General features: G+C 41.7%; 1 protein-coding gene and 1 pseudogene across 2 annotated transcripts; both read left to right on the forward strand.

The window, feature by feature from the left end:
- Positions 1–5,359, forward strand: LOC113052765 (AP-3 complex subunit sigma-1-like; annotated as a pseudogene).
- Positions 5,360–6,384: 1,025 nt separating this feature from the next.
- On the forward strand, positions 6,385–15,899 carry commd10 (COMM domain containing 10). 2 transcript variants are annotated; one of them, XM_026217194.1, is made up of 7 exons: positions 6,385–6,525; positions 6,713–6,803; positions 9,541–9,651; positions 10,939–11,094; positions 11,464–11,589; positions 15,612–15,671; positions 15,751–15,899. In XM_026217194.1, the coding sequence occupies exons 1-7, from the start codon at positions 6,497–6,499 to the stop codon at positions 15,787–15,789; spliced, it is 612 nt and encodes a 203-aa protein (XP_026072979.1). In that variant the 5' UTR covers positions 6,385–6,496; the 3' UTR covers positions 15,790–15,899. The 2 variants fall into 2 exon arrangements, with proteins under 2 accessions (XP_026072979.1, XP_026072980.1); XM_026217195.1 differs by having other exon boundaries at positions 11,464–11,577.
- Positions 15,900–20,818: the final 4,919 nt, after the last annotated feature.

Genomic DNA, 20,818 nt, shown 5'->3' on the forward strand with positions numbered 1-20,818 from the left:
CAAAGATGCTTGAATTTCCTTCCGCTTTTGACTCCTTTGTCTCAGAATTTTCTTTAACTTCAAGAGCCAAGCAACAGCAACCTTCAACTTGGTCCAGTCTGAAAAATGAGTAATCAGCCTATGAGTAGCATTTGTTGCACTTGACATTTCATTTACAACAGTGCTATTTACCCACATGTTTCTCTTTACCTCAAGATCATCTGGTTTAAGAGTACAATCAAATATTTGAACTGGCCATTCTTCGACTGGATATCACCAAAGAGTGGATCAGATGACATTTTGACTTGACGTTCAATAAATGCCACAATATCTTTGAACCTTGCTCTATGATTACGCCTTTCCATTAGCTCACAGGCAACAGTTCTCCACTTTTCCCTTAATTTATAAGGTAGCTTTGTGACAATGGTTTTCAAATTGCTTGCAAATACCCTCTTTGTGCATCCATATGTTGACAACTGTGTACAAGTTCCCTAGGCTGACCTCGTGTATATTGTTCCAGAAAGTAGAAGCAATCTCGATTATTTTTGGTTTTGTCTTCTATTCCATGCTCAAATGCTCTGATGAAAGTTCTCTATTGCAGAGGATTACCATCAAACACAGGAATATCTCTTTGAGGCAGTGTACTGGATTGTTGTTGTTGAAGAGTACCTTCTTTGCAACTCATCACAGTTCCTTTTTCATAATAGGCATTCATATCATCAGTGCAGGTTTTGGGAGATTGATTGTTAGAACTATTTAAAACAGATAGCTGCTATTTCTGCGTCAATATCCAGTTGTTCTTGTCTGCGTCTCAGCTTTTCCTGTTGCAGCTCCAAAGCATGTTTCTCCTTTAAAGCAGTTGCACGTGCCATTAATGAAGCCTTCTCTGCCTCTGCCATGATTCGTGCTGAAGAAGCGGAGGATCTCCCACTACACACACTGCTTGAACCCTTCTTTCTAGACGTTTACTTGATTGACGTGAGATGTTTGAAATGCTATCTTCTGGATCCAACATCATTTTGATGAACATTTTCTTCAACACCAGAACATGAAACTTGACTTCCAGTATTCAACCATTTCTCAACATCATCTATAAACCCATTGCAAATCAACATCTTTCCACTGAACCATGTTTGTTGTTTTTCCTTTTCTTCACTGGGCAAAAGAACCATCACAGAATCATGCATTTCCCTTGCTTCATCTCTCAATTTTATGAATTTCTCAAAAGAACATTGCACTTCCTTTTCATATTCTCGATTGGACATAAAATCTTTTATAATAGTCATTATAAACATAGTTGTCAAATCTCTTGTTGTTTTTAATTGCTTCCACTGTCCTCATTTGTAAGTCGTTTTGCATAAAAGCGTCTGCTAAATGAATAAATGTAAATGTAAATTTGTGCTGGAGCGCCATCATGTGGATCATGGTTAAATAAATACAGCTCGTTTGAAGGGTAAAAACATTTACTGTTTACATGCACACTCACAATGCGATCATAATATGATTTTTGCAATATTGCGATTAAACTTCGCTTCATAAACACTACTACTGGAAGAAACCATAATTTTAAAGCTTTAAATCAACTGAACCAAATTGCTTCACAAAATGATTCACTGGTTAGAAGCGCTCGAGACTTCGCACACTGGCGACTCCTGCTGGTCAGGAAGTGTAACTGCAACTAAACAACTGCATGTTTAATGAATTACTATTAACAAATAACCAAATACCATTTACTATATATTTAATTAAAATCTGCATAATATTCTCTTTTATCCAGTGTATGAATTGAGGGGGTGCTGCTGGGATCTCGGACCTCCCATAATCATTAATGGACCTCCATAACACCAAAAAACACAGTACAGCAAAACACGATACACGCATATACAAAAGAAAAATGTATATACACATTATACACTTACACAGAATACTTTATTTAATTCAAACGTTCACGGATTTACGTGTTAAAAGCATTCGATCTCGGATTCTCGTGACCTTTATTTTGACAGCGTCAGCGCGCTCACTGAGCGGAAGTCAATCTCACGCGCTCTTCCGCTCTGCTGTGCTCCTGAGTGTCAGACTGCTGTTATTAGTTATTGATTATTGGAATATCAGTCTGTAATATTGACGACTCCAGCCGCAGCGGGGAACATGATAAAAGCAATTCTGATCTTTAATAATCATGGCAAACCACGACTGTCAAAATTCTACGAGCATTACGTGAGTAAACCATTCGCTCCTTGTTATTATTATTATTATTATTGAATGACTTAATGCTTTACACGTTACTCTGTGTTAAATTACGTGTTTTGTTGCGAATAAACTGATTTGTCAGAAATAAATATAGTGTTGTACTTACAGATTAAATATTAACATATAAGGAAACTGTCATTAAATCTGTTGGAATATTGGAGGAATATTAGGTTTGTATTCATGAGAGAGAGAGAGAGAGAGAGAGAGAGTGTGTGTGTGTGTGTGTGTGTGTGTGTACACTGCTTTTGAAAAGTTTGGGATCAGTAATATGTTAAATGTTTTTTCTAAAGAAGTCTCTTCTCACCAAGACTGAATTTATTTGATCAGAAATACAGTGAAAATAGTGAAATATTATTTTAATGTAAATCATCTGTTTTCTGAGTGAATCTCTATTAAAGTGTAATTTATTTCTGTGATGCTCCGCTGTATTTTCAGCATCATTCCTCCAGTCTTCAGTGTCACATGATCTTCAGAAATCAGAATAATATGATGATTTACTGCTCAAGAAACATTTCTGATTATTATCAGTGTTGAACACAGTGCTGCACAATATTTTGTGGAAATTGTGATGCATTTTTTCAGGATTCTTTGATGAATTATGAATGGGTTCTCTTCAGATCAGTGTTGACGTCCTGTCTTTGAGTTAAACAGAAGTCTGTTCCTCCTGAAACCTGAAGAAGCTGGAGCTCAGAGCAGCGCAGGGACACAGCGACACCTGCTGCTCACCTCCAGAACTGCTTCCTGTGGACACTGAGCTCACATCAGTCACGTCTGTTTGTGCTTTCAGACCGAAGACACCGAGCAGCAGATCATCAGAGAAACCTTTCACCTGGTCTCCAAACGAGACGAGAACGTCTGCAACTTCCTGGAGGGAGGACTGTAAGACACACACACACACACACGCGTGTTTCTCCCTTGGTGTCATGTGTTTGACGTCACGGTGTCTCGTGTGTGTGTGCTCAGGCTGATTGGCGGCTCGGAGAACAAGCTGATCTACAGACACTACGCCACGCTGTACTTCGTGTTCTGTGTGGATTCGTCCGAGAGCGAGCTGGGCATTCTGGACCTGATCCAGGTCACTCTTCCTCACGCTGAGCTTCATTCAGCACAGCTTCACAGTAATGAAACAGATTCAGAGAGGGATCTCCATCAAATATGAGACTAATCCAGATTCTGCGGTGGCTTTATTTAGTTCAGTTCAGTTTGTTAAGTCTGTGAAATCCCTCTTCAGTTTCAGCTCTACAGAAGTCAGTATTCAGATCAGTTCAGGCTTTAAAACCCTCCGAACAATCTCTTAACAAGCCTTCGTTCACTCTCCACAAATGAAGGCCTGAAAAGTCTTAAATCAGAGCAGAAAGTCTTGAATTCATAAAACCATGACATTAAAAGCGTAATATCATTTGTGATATTATTGTGGCGCTCTTCTCTCTTTGTGTGTGTGTCTGTTCTGTGTGTGTGTGTGTGTGTGTGTGTGTGTGTGTGTGTGTGTGTCGCAGGTGTTCGTGGAGACGCTGGACAAGTGCTTTGAGAACGTGTGTGAGCTGGACCTGATCTTTCACATGGATAAGGTGACGTGTGCTTCACGCCGAGCGCTAGCATGAGCTGTGGGGAGACGCTGACGTCTATTCTGTGTGTGTGTGTGTGTGTGTGTGTGTCCGCAGGTGCACAACATCCTGGCGGAGATGGTGATGGGGGCATGGTTCTGGAGACCAACATGAGTGAGATCTCGACGCAGGCGGAGGCACACAGCAAGATGGAGAAGTCTGAGGTGAGAGCGGCACGTCCGCCGGATGCGTGTGTGTGTGTGTGTGTGTGTGTGTGTGTGGAACGCCTGTCCCAGAATGCCTTTCTGTGAAGCCTTGGTTCTGAATGTCTGCTGCTGCTCTTCTGTGATCAATGTGAAGCACAGGTCAGTGTGGGGTTCCTCGCTTCTGCCCTCGACAGGAAACATCTCACACACACACACACACACACACACACACTCCTCCTGAGGACAGACGCTCACAATCAGTCAGATCCAGAACAGAGCCAAGTGTCTCACACACACACACACACACACACACACACACACACGTCCTGTTGTTCAGTGTCTGTCTGAGCACTGTCCCATGATGCACTGCTCCAGCTGATGGTAAAGACTGACAGACAGACGAAGACTTCTTCAGACGCTGTGAGAGCAGATTTAGACCAGGATCAGAGAGAGTTGGGTCAGTCTTCACTCAGCTGTGCACCTGCTCTGGTCAGTTAGGTTCCTTCAGAGTTTAACATTAAAGCAAACCCTGCAGATGTTCTGCTGAAAACAGCCTGAATCATCATTAATCAGAGTTTAATTGGATTGATGACCACATTAATCAGCACAGAGTTAGTCTAGGATCGTTCAGACACTAGTTTAGTGGTTGTTAATATAGTAATTTTAGTTAACTTCTTGTAATTTAGTTGATTTTGTCATATTTAGTGGTTTTGGGTATATATACTTATTTGACTGTCTCTGATTCCTGGTTTCATCTGGATCAGTTTCTGCAGAACTCCTGAGCTCTCTGTCGGGTCTTTTGTCCCTCTCTGGCTCCTGTAGTTTCCACACTCTTCTTCAGTGGGTTTCCATCCGTCTGCTGGTGGAGTAATGCATGAGCAGAGCTTTGAGATCAGTGTTAGTGTGTTCAGCACAGATCTCTGCTGGTGTCTGTGTAACTGTGTGTGTGTGTGTGTGTGTAACTGTGTGTGTGTGTGTGTGTGTGTGTCCAGGCTGGGATCGCAGGGGCTCCGGCTCGTGCCGTGTCGGCTGTGAAGAACATGAACCTGCCAGAGATGCCCAAGAACATCAACATCGGGGACATCAGCATCAAAGTGCCAAACCTGTCGTCTTTCAAATAGTGACCGCTGCTCGTCTCTGAAACGGTTCAGCAGAATCACACAGACCTCGTGTTCATCACAGACGGAGAGACACGGAGCGAGGAATGAAGTGTTCGGTGCTTCTGTCCTCTGTGTCTCGCTGCCGTGTCGGAGGTCACGCGTGCGTGTGTGTGTGTGTGTGTGTGTGTGTATATGCATGTGTGTGTGTGTGTGTGAGTGTATATGCATGTGTGTTTGTGTGTGTGTGTGTGTGTGTGCGTGTGTGTATATGCATGTGTGTTTGTGTGTGTGTGTGTGTGTGAGTGTATATGCATGTGTGTTTATGAGTGTGTGTGTGTGTATATGCATGTGTGTTTGTGTGTGTGTGTTTGTGTGTGTGTGAGTGTGTGTGTATATGCATGTGTGTTTGTATGCGTGCGTGTGTGTTTGTGCAAATGTGTGTGTGTGTGTGTGTGTGTAGTGCTCTCAACATCACACCTAACAATCATTCCTCTATGGTAATATGTCGATGACGCTGTATATGCCTAAATTATAAGAGTGTATGTATTCAGAGTATATTTATGTATGATTTCTTCTCTTTTCTCATGCTGATAATTCTGCTTTGGTTTTAAGTGGTGCTTCTATTTTCTTTTGCAACAAAATAAAGTGTCCGATTATTCTTCTCTAACTTTTGTTCTCTGGCCTGGTGTTTGATGGAAAGGTCAAGTGAACAAGTTTACTCCGATTTAACACAACTTCTGGAAATGGTCAGACAGTATTGTGTATTGTTAATACACACATCCACACACAACAGCTCTTGTGAGATCATGAGCATATGAAGGTCTGATGAAGGGCTCAAATCAGAGCAGGAAGTCTTAAAATTACAAAGTCAGGGTGTAAAATGTTGCATATACAAAATCCTCAGTATTTTTGTCTTGTCTTTCTCCAGTAAACATACTTAAATCATGCCACATTTACTGGAGATAAGAAGTCTTTGTTTTCTGAGAAACTGATCATAATGAAGTGAGTTTAAGATTAAAATGAGAACAAATATCTGTCAGTGGGGAATGAAAACCGGTTTCACTTTGAATTAAGTTGATTTTTCTAAGCGTCACTTGCTCGTCGTCATGTAATTATTTCCTAGTTCTTGATATGTCCATAGTAAACAAAATACTACAGTGGTTAATTATGGTATGTGAGTCTGAACTATGGTTGCCATGGGGATTTTGCTAATACATTTCTATGCATGGTTTCTAATAAAGGCCCGTCTTTTTAATTTTCTTTTGCATTATTTATAAACACATTCGCATTTCATCACAAACACACATGCGCTCCGGTTCTTGTGGGCGTGGCCCGGGCTGACGTCACGCATCACGTGCCCGCGCACCAGGAAGTGCCTGATCTGGACACGAAGAGAAAGGAAACGAGCGGACAGAAGATGAGTTCAATAATCCCAGAGACACAGAGGTAAAACACATCTGCTTCCTGCGATCGCACTGTATTCATAGACTGACACTGAGCGCGCGACGATCAGCTGTCATTACTCTCATCGATAACTGCATCTGCGTATTCAGTGTGTCCTGTGTTACTCGTGATGAGCTGCTGCACACACACACACACACACACTCACTCTGTGCTCCTGTCTGTCCTGCAGTATTAAAGAAGCCGTGATTCACATCAACTCCATCGACAGCAGCAAGTTCTCCAGACTCCTGTCCCGCATTCTGCAGAAGCTCCACCTGAAGGTGTGTGTGTGTGTGTGTGTGTCTGAGTGTGTGTGTGTGTGTGTGTGTGTGTGTCTCTCTCTCTCTCTCTCTCTCTCTCTCTCTCTCAATTCAATTTCAATTTAGGTGAGCTTTATTGGCATGACAAAAACTGTACATTTGTATTGCCAAAGCAGTGGCAGCTGGGCTGCTTACAAATAGTGCACATATGTATTTACAGAAAGAAAAAGAATAATAGTAATAATAAAATATATAAAAAGTATTAACCATGTAGTGCAAAGTGAATTAGTGTATGTGAATGTATAAGTTAGAAATAAAATAAAATAGAATATGGTATTAGATTTACAGAGGCAAAATATACATCTAAGTAATACAACACAGTAATATGGCGTAACATAATCTACATGTGCTGGAAACATCAGGTCAGGGCAGGTTGAGTGTTTTCTCTAACATCATGACAGGCAGACACATACTGAGCAGCAAATACACAGCAGTTCTTGTGTTCTCCTAACAGATACGGCAGTTTCTCCTGGTTCGGAAGAGTTTTAAATGTCTGATGGATCTGCTGTATTTGATCATAGAACCCTGTCCGTATGTCCGTGTATTTGGAGCATTCTGTTAAGAAGTGCAGTTCTGTTTCCATCTGATTCAGATCACAGTGTGAACACAGTCTCTGCTCCGCTGGCAGCCATGTTTTTCTGTGTCTGCCCGTCTCTATCTTCAGCTTGTGTCCGCTGAGTCTGTATCTGGTCAGTGTGCTTCTCAGTTTCTGATCTGACACTGTGTACAGATACTCTGCCATACTGTACTCTCTCTTTAGAGTCAGATAGCATCGCATTTTACTCTGTTGTTCTGTTTGGGTTTGCCAGTGAGTGATGTAATTGTGTTTGATTTGTGCAGTAATCTGATTGATTCTGATGTGATTCAGAGCATCAGTAGATGTTAGTGAAGCATCAGTACTGAAGCTCTGGATCAGCTGAGGGAGGGGACTGCTTTCTTTGCTCATCTCTTGGTATTGAAGGGCTTTATAATGATATGATTGGGGGTCACTGAGTTTCAGATGTTTCCAGAATTTAATTGCCCTTTTTTGTATCTTTACGATTAGAGGATATTTGCCTAATTCTGCCCTGCATGCGTTATTTGTTGTGTGCCGGTGCACGTGTAATATATTTTTACACAGTTCTGCATGCAGGGTCTCAATTGGATGTTTTTCCCATTTGGTGAAATCTTGATTTGGATTGGTCAGTGGACCCCACACCTCACTGCCATAGAGTGCAATGGGCTCAACTACTGATTCTAATATTTTCAGCCAAATTCTAATAGGGATTTCTATAGGACATTGCCGTTTTATGGCATAGAAGGCCCTGCGTGCTTTATCTCTCAGTTCATTCACAGCATGATTAAAGTTTCCTGTGGATGTGATTTTCAGACCCAGGTAGTTGTAGTGTGATGTGTGTGTTATCGGGTTAGTGCCTAGTGTAAATGTGTGTTGTGTTCCCTGGGATCTGGATCTTTTCTGGAAGATCATGATTTTGGTTTTCTTCAGGTTGACTGTCAGGGCCCAGGTCTGGCAGTATTGTTCTAGCAGGTCCAGGTTCTGCTGTAGACCTTGTTGAGTGGGAGACAGCAGAACCAGATCGTCTGCATACAGCAGGCATTTGATCTGTGAGTTGTGTAGTGTGAGGCCAGGGGCTGCGGATCGCTCCAGACTGCTTGCCAGTTCATTGATGTAAATGTTAAATAATGTTGGGCTTAAGCAGCAGCCCTGTCTCACACCACGCTCTTGGGAAAGATACCTCGTACGTTGGGTGCCGATTTTTACGCCACATTTACTTTCAGTGTACATTGATTTGATAAGGTCATAGGTTTTACCTCCTATGCCGCTTTCGATAAGTTTGTAAAACAGTCCTTGGTGCCAAATTGAGTCAAAAGCTTTTTTAAAGTCAATAAAGCATGCATATATTTTACCTTTTTCTTGGTTGACATGTTTTTCAATTAGAGTATGTAATGTATAGATGTGGTCAGATGTGCGGTAATTTGGTAAAAATCCAATTTGACTCTCTCTCTCTCTCTCTCTCTCTCTCTCTGTGTGTGTGTGTGTGTGTGTGTGTGTGTGTTTCTGAGTGTGTGTGTGTGTCTCTGAGTGTGTGTGTCTGTGTGTGTTTCTGAGTGTGTGTGTGTGTGTGTGTGTTTCTGAGTGTGTGTGTTTGTTTCTGAGTGTGTTTCTGAGTGTGTGTGTGTGTGTGTTTCTGAGTGTGTTTCTCTGTGTGTCTGTGTGTGTCTCTGTGTGTGTGTGTGTGTGTCTCTGTGTATGTGTGTCTCTCTGTGTGTGTGTGTGTGTGTTTGTGTGTGTGTGTGTGTGTGTCTCTGTGTTTCTGTGTGTGTGTGTGTGTGTGTGTGAGAGCGCGCGCGTGTGTGTCTCTGTGTGTGTGTGTGTGTGTGTCTCTGTGTATGTGTGTCTCTCTGTGTGTGTGTGTGTGTGTTTGTGTGTGTGTGTGTGTGTGTGTCTCTGTGTATGTGTGTCTCTCTCTGTGTGTGTGTGTGTGTGTGTTTGTGTGTGTGTGTGTGTCTCTGTGTGTGTGTGTGTGTGTCTCTGTGTATGTGTGTCTCTCTGTGTGTGTGTGTGTCTCTGTGTTTCTGTGTGTGTGTGTGTGTGTGTGTGTGTGAGAGCGCGCGTGTGTGTGTGTGTGTGTTTGTGTCTCTGTGAGTGTGTGTGTGTGTGTGTGTGTGTGTGATGCTGATGCTCTGTGTTCTTCAGGGGGAGCGCTCCTTCAGTGAGGAGGAGGAGGAGAAGCTGCAGAGTGCTTTATCTCTGGAGAAACACACTCTTCATCTGCTGGTGGAAACCCTGTCCTTCATCCTCGAGCAGGTCTTCACTCACCTTCACCTTTACCTGCTGCGGTCCACCACACACACACACACACACACACACACACACACACACATGCTCACAGACACACACACAGAGACACACAGAGAGACACACACACACACGCACACACATGCTCACAGACACACACACACACATGCTCACAGACACACACACACACACACGCACACACATGCTCACAGACACACACACATGCTCACAGACACGCACACACATGCTCACAGACACACACACATGCTCACAGACACACACACACATGCTCACAGACACACACACACACACACACATGCACACACGCATGCTCACAGACACACACACACACACACACACACATGCTCACAGACACACACACACACACACACACACACAGAGACACACACACTCAGACACACACGCACACACGCATGCTCACAGACACACACACACACGCTCACAGACACACACGCGCACACACACACACACACACGCACACACACACATGCACACACACATGCTCACAGACACACACACATGCTCACAGACACACACACACACACACACACACACACACATGCTCACAGACACACACAGAAAACTGCCCAAACACTAATGTAGTGTAGTTCCATATCCCTAAATAAAATATACTGTCATTGATAAGTATGATTACAAATATAAAAACTATTAGAAATGGGGAAAAAACATGTATTTAAAACATTTATTATAAAAACATACAAACATCCATGTTTTTCTACACAAGTTGTTTTAATAAAGTTGCATATATAAATCAAATATATATTGTTGACATGTATATATGGTTGCTACATATAAAATCATCGTAAGAATATTAACAACATAAGTGCATATGCAGATTTTACTGAGTGGATTGGATTTATCTGTTACAAAGTAATATCAGATGTGTCATATATTACATTTCTGAAGAATCACTGGAAACATGCTCGAATTAATGAAACACACACATATATGAAATTATCTTCATATTTTGAGCCCCCCTCCAAAACAACAGAGTACATAATTAGATATAATAAAGGTTCCTAAAAGAGAATAAAGATGGAATCGAAATCTGTTAAATCAGACAGTCTTCTGCAGAAAAGAAGGAGAGAAACAGAATAAAGTGATGAGACCAGGAAGAATAAACCCTTCTTCTGTTGAAGCGTCTTCAAATGAGATTCATTTAGTTAGAGTGAGTTATATTTCTGGTACGTTAGTGTTGAGTGTGAGCGGATGAGAAGATGTGGAGAGCTTCTGTAACGTGTTCTGCTGTCGCAGGCCGTGTATCACAACATCAAACCAGCGTCTCTCAGACAGCAGCTGGAGAACATCTGTGTGGAGGCGGACAGAGCCGAGGTGTTCGCTCACGTCTGGGCTTCAGCTGCTCCCGATGTGCTGGACAAGATCCGACTCGGGATATTTGCCCCGAAGAAGGTGAGTTCATGCTCCGCTCTGACCCTAAACCAGGAGACCAGATCCTTCCTTCATCTCACGTTTCCCAAAGAAGCTTGAATAATCAGGGAATAGTTTCCTAGAAGAAACATTTAAAGAAGCTGATGTAATGTAAACGTTAATGGTTCTTCATGTGAACAAATGACTCCCGAACCGATTCCTTTTAATGAATCAGTCAATATGAATCTTCAAGGAACCAGCAGAAGCCAGGAAAGGATCTTTCTTATCAAGAGTGTGTCAGGTCCATGAATGTGTGACGCTGTCATGTGTTCAGCCTCAGATCTGAGCTCATGATGTAGCAGGTGTAGTGTGTTCTGTGTGACGGAACCGTGGTTCTCCTGGTTCTTCTAGCTGGATCACGTGGGCTGGCAGCTCTGTCTGCAGATGGCCTCGTCGTCTCGAAGCAGACTGAAGGAGCCACACGCCGTCCTGGATCTGGGACTCCGCACGGAGGACGACGCAGAGGTAAACACAGAGGTCAGAGGTCAGAACACAGTCAGGACAGAAGTGTTCAGTGTGAACAGAGCGATGAGTGCAGCTGCAGTTCCTCCGGTGCACAGAGGGGGGCGCTGTGACTGCACAAACAGAGCGGTGTGTGTGTGTGTGTGTGTGTGTGTGTGTGTGTGTGTGTGTGAACTCATTTACTAGTCATGATAATATCAAATCAAATGTTATTTGTAACGCACAATAAAAGACAGCAGTCGATCATTGAACCAGACGACAAAGATGACAAACACTGTGTTCGTCCGGCTCTGCTCCAGACTCAGGCTGATGATGATGATGATGATGAAGGCTTGTATTAATGCAGTGAGGTTTTGAAGTGAGAATGATCTGCGTCTGAACAGACCGAGGCTCGTTCTCTCCTGAATCTGATCTTTCTTCTCAAAGCAGCAGGAGTTTCTCCTTCGTGTGTGTCTTCTCTCAGGATGGAGCGGAAACTCTCTGTTGAATCCTGGTCTCTGTCGGCCGCAGATAAAGACCGTGATTAAACATCATCTCGTCTAGCTGCGGGGCTCATTTCCTGTCATTCACACTGAAACCCCAGTCACGTGAAGGTTTTCTGGGATGTTAGCGTTAACATAATTAAACCTGTGTTTAGCTGTTCTGCACTGATGACTCAGAGCTGTTCATATCCTTCATATTCTGTGCCAGAAATTAACTTTTCCATTAAGGGACGATGCTTTTCTGCTTAAATTGATTGACCTTCATAAGAGCCATGATGTCTGACCCGATCAGATCTATGCTTCATCTTTTATCCCTGTGTTCAGCAGCAGGTGTGTTTGTCTGGACCGCTTGTATCTTTAGAGCTGAAGAATCGGCACTGATCACATTCACACTATCATCTCTGGAGTCTCTCTGAAGCTGTGAATGATGCTTCATCCTCCTCTAATCTCAAGCGTTCATCACTGAAGATCTTCTGGCTTCACCTTCTCGTCTGCGGTGATGCTCCTGATATCCGTCTCCAGTCTATCCCGGAGTTAACACACGTCTCCAGATGTGAAACTGAAGTGAGTAAATGAGAAGCTGTGATGCGGTCAGGCTGAAAGAAGATCTGTGTGTGTTTTCATGAGATGACCCACAATGCATCTGGGCTGGGAATGATTTGTGTCTTTCAGAAGAAGATTAGAGTTTGAAAGGAAGCTGATTTCAATCATCATTGTGGTTTTTCACACTTTTAATCAGCGTTTTCATTGCTTTTTGTGAGTTTATTTAAAAGTCAGGCCTATTATAGTTAACTAAAACCATTTGTGTTTCCTGAAATAAAATCAAGCTTAAGTGAAATAAAATACACAACTTATTTCAGTTGGTTTCCCTTGCTACATTTCTCAACTTAATTTAGTTTTATTATTAATTTTAATTATTAGACCTTTTTATTATTTAATGTAATTAAGAAGTTAATAAACTTAAGGAAAAAAAACGTACTGAAATAAAAATTAAAAACCACAGACATATTTAAAGAAAATTGCAAAATAATTCAGGATATTAAAGATATATGTTCTGCTCATCTGCTTCATCACACGAGATCCTCAACAGAGCAATGAGACGTGTTCCCCTCGACAGCGGCGTGATCCGGGACAGTCACGTCAACCTGACGCTCTGGGCTCATATCTAACCAAAACAGAGGATGTGGGTTATTCTAATACAGGAAGTGTGGTCTGTCCGGCTCGCCGCATCTTTACCAAACAAATGAGAGCGAGACGAGAGCGTTTCCCTCAACACCTGCCGCACCTGATGCAGAACTCTCCAGAACGGATCGATTCTGACACGTGAGCAGTCGCCTCCGTAAACATAGAAACCTGAAACTCTTCTGTATCGACCACATCCATGCAATCTTTCCTTTAAACTACAGTTTCTTTAGATGATTAACATGATCTTTGGGGATACTTCGGTCTAATTCACATGCATTTGTTCTGAACCTTTTCGTAACGTTACTGAGTTTGGAATATACTAAATTCACAGAACACAGAATGTAAGAGCTTCCCCTTTACAACCTTTCATTGTGTTCAGAACACTTGTGACGGTCTCTGAACCTGTGACCTGTGACCTCTGACCTCTGACTACATCAGCGATCTACTGATCTCCAGCGTTTGATGCACACGTGAGGAGGCTTACAAACCTCAGTGCCATCAGCTGTAAAGCTCTGTTCTTGGAAGCTAAATGAGATTAGATTTTTAAGAGTTTATGTATTCATATATGTTAGTGTGTGTGTGTGTGTGTGTGTGTGTGTGTGTGTGTGTGTGTTTTTGTATCATATCAGGACACATCTCTGTATAATGACATGGGTATGACACAGGTATTACAAGGAGAGGGAGACTTATGAGGACATAACCCATGTCCCCATTTTTCAAAACACTTATAAATCATACAGAATGAGTTTTTTTGAGAAAGTAAAAATGCACAAAGTTTCCTGTGAGGGTTAGGGTTAGGTGTAGGGTTGGTGAAGGGACATAGAATATACAGTTTCTACAGAATAAAAACCATTACACCTATGGGATGAACACACTTTACACAAAAACAAACGTGTGTGTGTGTGTGTGTGTGTGTGTGTGTGTGTGTGTGTGTGAGTGTTTTATGTGTTGTTTATGTGTCTAAATGCTGCAACCAAATTGCAATCGGCTCATTCTATTTCAAAGGTCTTTGGCTAAAAGGTTTGAAAATGTGTGCCATTGAGATCCCAGTCTCTGGAAATGAAGCAGACATGGCCTTAAAAATTGAGATCTAAAGAAAATTTAGTTGAGAACCAAAATCTAAAGGGATATTAAGAAATATTTAATACGTCTTGAGATACAGGGATGCAAACTTAGTGGGGAAAACAATTAAAAAATGCTTGTTCCCATTTTTGTAATAGTCACCGTTGGTAAATAATGAGACCCAGATCACTAAACTCAACAGGTTTGTAGAAGAGCTGTGTCTCTGTGTGAAGATGTCTCCGAATCTCAAGTGAAAACTTGCCTTTCTAACCCTTCTCCACAAAATAGTGGATTACTCCGTAAATATTCATCCGTGACATTTCATATTTTGGCTTTCATCTCCATTTGTGTTTGTTTCTTCAAACTAAATCAGAAATTGTGTCTGGAATGTGTTTGTGACGGGAATGACACAGTAACTGAAGTGAGATCCGCCGTTTGTCTGAGCATTTCTAAGAGCTGGAGCTCAAACACTGCTGAGGATTTCCAGACACACCGCTGCTTTCAGCCGTTTCTGATCCGGGAGAGTCATGTTCTGCAGCTTCAGCTCTGTTTGTGAGGTTTACCGTCTTTAACCGGAGTTTAACCGGAGTTTAACCGGAGTCTGTGATGGAGACGCAGCTGGTGTTTGTGTGAAGTGCTTTTCTCTGTCCATCTCTGAATCAGCAGCCATCAATGTTTCATTTCACTTTTATTTGCTCTGAGTGTGTGTGTGTGTGTGTGTGTGTGTCGTCACAGTCAGCGATCGTCCCCAGAGCTGTGATTTCTACCGTCAGGTCTGGAAACACGCAGGAGCCGTTAGCGTTAGCCTAGATACGTCAAAACACTTACTGAACCTGAGGCTGGAATTAACCCTTGATTCCTGACACACATTCACTGCCATCCCATGTGTATGAACACACACACACACACACACACACACACACACAGTCATCCAGCTAGCGTTGTGTTTCTGTGCATCTCTGCTGAAGAGAACGTTTCTCCTCTTTCTCTTAATTATAGTTGATGATGTTGTGTCTAATTAACGTCCTCTGTGTTAATGTGTCCTGACGTGTCTCCTCCTTCAGACACGCGTGTTCCTCCGCAGGAATCAGACGTGTGTCACGCGTGTGCTCCGTGTCTTCATCAGGACGTTTATCATGTTTGGAGTCGAGCCACATTTATTTCGACAGCACTTTCTACAGTACAGATAGTTTCAGACAGTAAACGCTGCTCTGCTGCTCTGTGTTTCACCTCAGATATTGTGATATTGTACTGATACGATCATGACACTGTGAGAGACGGGTCACACTTGTGTTTTCTGTGTTTCAGCGTGTGCAGAACGTGTTTGTGGAGTTCAGTCATCAGGATCTGCTGGACTTCTACAATCAGGTCAGACCGAGTCTCTGGTGTGTCCTGGTGCTCAGCGTGTTCAGACGCTCACGTGTGTGTGTGTGTGTGTGTGTTACAGATGGAGATGATTCAGACTCAGCTGGACTCGCTCAGCTGATTCAGCCTCCGTCTGCTATCCCATGATGCCTCTGGTTCAGTCGTCTCTGTCTGTATATATGAGGCTGAAGCTGTTCACCAGTGTTTCATTAAAGATGCTTTTCCTCTGAAGGTTCAGTGTCTATATTTATGACTTGGGACGCTTTTCTCAGTTTCTGGGGAGAAACGCAAGACTTTTTAAGATCAGGTAAAGAACATCTGAGGAATGTGTTGTGTATAAAACAGTACGTCAGTAAGGTTTCTAAATGTGAATGTCTCGTTTTTTCAAACACTTCAAAGTTCAAAGAAAACATAATAACTTATTACAGAGGAGTTCATCAACAGTGCTCCCAGATACTTAAATATGGCAGTAATTTGTCTTGTTTTTATATTACAAATCCTTAAACAGTTAGTCATTTACTTTACTCAGAAGCAGAACTAATACACGGAGAGACCGAAGACGCTCTTACCTTCATCTCTCATGAACTCATTATCAAGTGCATTAACTCATCCTGGTCTTATCCTGCAAAGATGTTTGTCCTCAATTTGTTCATCAGTGTCTAAATGAAAATGACTGGATGTCCTCTACACTCTTTACGATGAGAGTTTCACAGCAGTGCCTTAGAAGAGCCACTTCTGAGATCAGTTTTATCAAATAAAAAAAACATGTTTTTCTGTGTGTTAATGATATTTTCATCATCTTTTTGTGCGATGGATGTTTGGTTTGACGGTCACACATGATCAGTAAATCAATATTTAAAGTCTTTCTAAAATCTGGCCAGTAGTTAAAGTTGCAGTCGAGTCACATTAATCTGTGTAGAGCGTTTTATGATACACATATAGAGGAAGTGGTGCTGATGCTGGGACACACTCCTGGAGTCCCTGACAGCGCTGAAGAAACGATTGAGAAGTGCTCCTCTGCTTCCTGCGGACCTCACTTCTGTTCCTCGTGTGTCTGGTGAATTAATACATGTAAACAGATAATGATAGTTTTGTCCCATGCAGTAAAAACTAGTAAGGGAATTATTTCTGACCAATGCACATTTTTAATATGTGTTGTAAACGGTGAATCTCGATTAAATACATTTTTGAAAATGTAAATATATTTAGTTTATTTAGTAAATTTTAAAATGTATTTCAGAACAAGAACAACACATTTTCACTCTTACAATAGCCCTGATTTAGACTATATCCTAAACCTAGACCTAGTAATGTTACATTTTTATATAAATTGTAATATTGCAATATTCTTTGGAACACTGTACCTTTTATTTAATCATTTTCTTGGACTGAAATATATAGAGGATGATATTTTGAAGGATAAAATATATATAAATAGTTTTCTTTTGTTGTGTTTAGTGTGTTTCTTCTGTCTGTCTTGCAGACTGACCATGCATTTCCTTCAGGAACAGCTCTGATGATAAGAACTGTTCTCACAGATTGCATCTCAACTATCAGTAGGCTCATGTTTTGTCTTACTTCACTAGCAAGTATTTTCACTTTTTATATTTGGGTAAAAAAAACAATGCGGTAAGACAAATATACAAAAGATACAATCTATGAAAACACACACATATGCTGTGACAGGCAAACTACATATTTTCCAGTTTAAGGACCCTCCTGAGTCACAAATGAACCCGAAACATCATGAGACCCACATTAGAGCGTGAGAATCCCTCGATGGAGTCTCTCGTCAAACACAGACGTCTGAACATCAGATCTGAGACGAGAAGAGGTCAGGGAGGTCAGTCTGATCTCTGGTTGGTGATCGACACCGTTCTTGATGTGTGTCGAGATCCGTGTACATCTAAACGACCGATCTCTGCTTAAAGATCCTTCACACCTGAAGTGTGGGATAAACTACATACAGTATAGTGTTTCTTACCGAGCAATAAATCTGCAGGAATGAATCGGCTGAAAGAAGTTTCTGAGGACAATCATGACGAACCAAGTGTTGAGAAACCTCACAAATCTGCCCTGGTTTAAACTTTTCTCAATAATTGCTCTTTTCCACTGAATTAAATCACATTCTCTGAAAACAAGCTTTGATATCTCGAGCAGTGCTGCTTTTCTAGCACATTTATCTCAGCCTTTTTGATATTTTAACTGGAAAACAAGATAAAAAGGACTAATTAAAAACTGATCTGGGTCATTCTATCAGTGGAGTGTCTCCTAATAATAACATCATGTTTGGATGAATGGTAATGAACCTCCGGAGGAAACACAGTTCCTCAAATCCTGAAGCAGAGCGACACACACATCAACAGATGAGCTCTAAACGGATTAAAGCACACAGCATTCCCTTATTATTTATTCCCCTCATGTCGATCCAGACCATATGCTGATTGATTCTGGTTTAGGAGGTCACTGAGTGTTTTAGCAAGTGAAGACAGAATCGAGATGTTTGTGAGTTTCTGTGATTGTGTGTGAATGCCGAAGCATTGCAGAGTCTGAAGAAAGACAGAAATCTTTGTGTGAAACCGGATCTGAGAGACAGATGGAGAAAATGTGTTTCTGCCGGATTTTCCTCATGGATCTGCGGGCACCTGGATTTGGGAAACAGGATTAGCGGGTGTGTAATTATGGCTGCTATAGAGTGTGTGTGTGTGTGTGTGTGTGAGAGTGCTTATAATCCTCATGTCTATAGGGGTGAAGTTTTCAAGTCCCAGTTGACTTACCGCCTCAAGTATAGCTGTGTCATTTGAGGGCATTATTTGCAAATTTAGAATTTATATTAGAACTTCTCCTGTTGCCAAAAAATATTTTTCAGAACAAAGGTGGAACTTCAGAACCGAAACGTTCTACTGGCCTTCATGATTTCCATGAATCTGCCAACAGAACTCAGGACGAGTGTAAGGATGTGAGATGTTGCATGAGCGGTGCTAGTCACCCGAAAAAGACTGGGCTCCAATTAAGGCCTGTTAGCCCCAGACCACCGCCCCTGCGTGCTGTCCGAGTGGACCCAGGGGGGCTGGACACTCACCGTACAAGTGACCCTTCGTTAACACCGCAAGGTATCCGGGTCACCTGAAAAAAATAATATCTTCAACTGAGAAATAGACTTTTTGACTAAATGAAGACCGAAAGTACCAGACTGGAGGATGCACATCAAGCTTCTATCAGCCACCGTCTCTTCATCCTCACCAGAGCTTTGCCTAAAACCATCTATGCATCCCAATCTTTGACCTAGTTACCTCCTCCATGGTAACATTATCATCGTATTTTATTATTTATATATCCCTAAACCAATTCCCTTCATACCAGCTTCCAAGCTAAGTAGCTAATATTAAGAAATATTTTGTGCTTTTACTTTTTAAAATGTTGGTAACGTTACAGTTAATGCTTACAAACTTTGGAGATTTTGAATACAGAAGTTACATTTGTTATGGTGTATTTTCATTTAGATGTGGTATTATTATTTGTGCGGTAAGATTAATTACTGAACACATTAATTAAGATTATTAAGTAATAAATTCATTTTAAACAGCATGGAATAGATTGTATAATATGCTGTTATAACAGCATATTATATAATCTATTCCATGCTATCTTGGAATAAAACCTATTTTTTTATTCATGTTAACAAATAAAATATCAATATTTCCATTCCGAAATGCTTTCCACATCGAAACATCCACGAACAAATGATTCGCGAACTCGCTCCGAACTACCGAACTGATTCAAATGATTCGTGATCCCAAACTGACTCAAATGATTCGCGAACCCGCTTTGAACTCCCGAACTGACGCAAATGATTCGAGTCCTAACTCCCAAACTGACTCGAATGATTCGGGTTCCCCAAACTGACTCAAATGATTCGCGATGGCGCTACGAACTACCGAACTGATTCAAATGATTCGCGATCCCCAAACTGACTCAAATGATTCGCGAACCCGCTACGAACTGCCGAACTGACTCACTGACTGAATCACGCTCTGAACTCTATTGGCTTAGTCCTCTAATTTCATAACATTTACTGATTTTAAGGTACGAAAAGTATGTTGTTAACAAATAAAATTTCAATATTTCCATTCCGAACTGCTTTCCACGTAGAAACATCCACGAACAGGGGCTGACTGGCCATCTTTGTGATCTGGAGAACAGCGGTAAAAGTTTGCTCCAAAACGACTGATCAAGTCCTGGCCAGGAGATGCCCTCTGGGGACATACTCAGACCGCCTCTAGTCCACTCAGATCCTCGTAGGCCAGAGAACAGCTCGAACCCCCGAGGCTGACCCCTTGAGCTGTCAGGGATACGTTTAGGGCCTGAGTCAATTAGAGTTTGATCCCACTGCTCCCCCAAATCTGTGAGGGATAGGTTTACGCTGTGAGGTGCAGGGTTGGTGTAGGACTATAGAAAATACAGTTTGTACAGTATAAAGACCATTATACCTGTGGAGAGTTCCCGTAAACCAGAAATACAAGACAGTGTGTGTACTGTATGTGTGTGTGTGTGAGTATGTGTGTGTAAATATGAGTGTGTGTGTGTGTGTGCCTACGACTTTTCTTTGAGATCTGTATTCTTCTCTGACTTTGAGTCAGTTTCACTAATTTAGTAAACATAGTCCAGCATTTAAACAAATTGTGCTTTAGTTGTCATTCCTTCTCGTCTTCTTCTCCAAGTTTTAGATGTTGTAGGCCAAAACATTGTTAATATTATTAATAGTAGCCTATTAAATGGTATAGTTCCATCTTGCCTTGAACATGCTAATACAACCTCTTTTGAAAAAGCCTAGACAGGATGCTTCAGTTTTAAATAACTATCGCCCCATTTCCAAGCTCCCTTTTTTATCCAAAAAATTAAAGGCTGTTTATCATCAGCTCATCTCGTTCTTGAATAAAAATGTGGATAGTTTTGGATGAATTTCAGTCTGGTTTTAGATCAAAGTATGGTTCAGAGACTGCTCTTTTAAAAGTACACAATGACTTAATGCTCGCTTCTGATTCAGGAAAGGGTGCTATTTTGATTCTTCTTGACCTTACGGCAGTATTTGAAACGATTAATCATGACATCCTTTTAAATCAATTACGTCAATGGGTGGGCATTCGGGG

Source organism: Carassius auratus, chromosome 33 (assembly GCF_003368295.1).
Source record: "Carassius auratus strain Wakin chromosome 33, ASM336829v1, whole genome shotgun sequence".
NCBI lineage: Eukaryota > Metazoa > Chordata > Actinopteri > Cypriniformes > Cyprinidae > Carassius > Carassius auratus.

Coding starts and splice junctions, on each gene's coding strand:
- commd10 (XM_026217194.1), top strand. CDS start 6,497: ATGAGTTCAATAATCCCAGAGACACAGAG. Junction 6,526..6,712: donor ATAATCCCAGAGACACAGAG/GTAAAACACATC, acceptor TCTGTCCTGCAG/TATTAAAGAAGCCGTGATTC. Junction 9,652..10,938: donor TGTCCTTCATCCTCGAGCAG/GTCTTCACTCAC, acceptor CTGCTGTCGCAG/GCCGTGTATCACAACATCAA.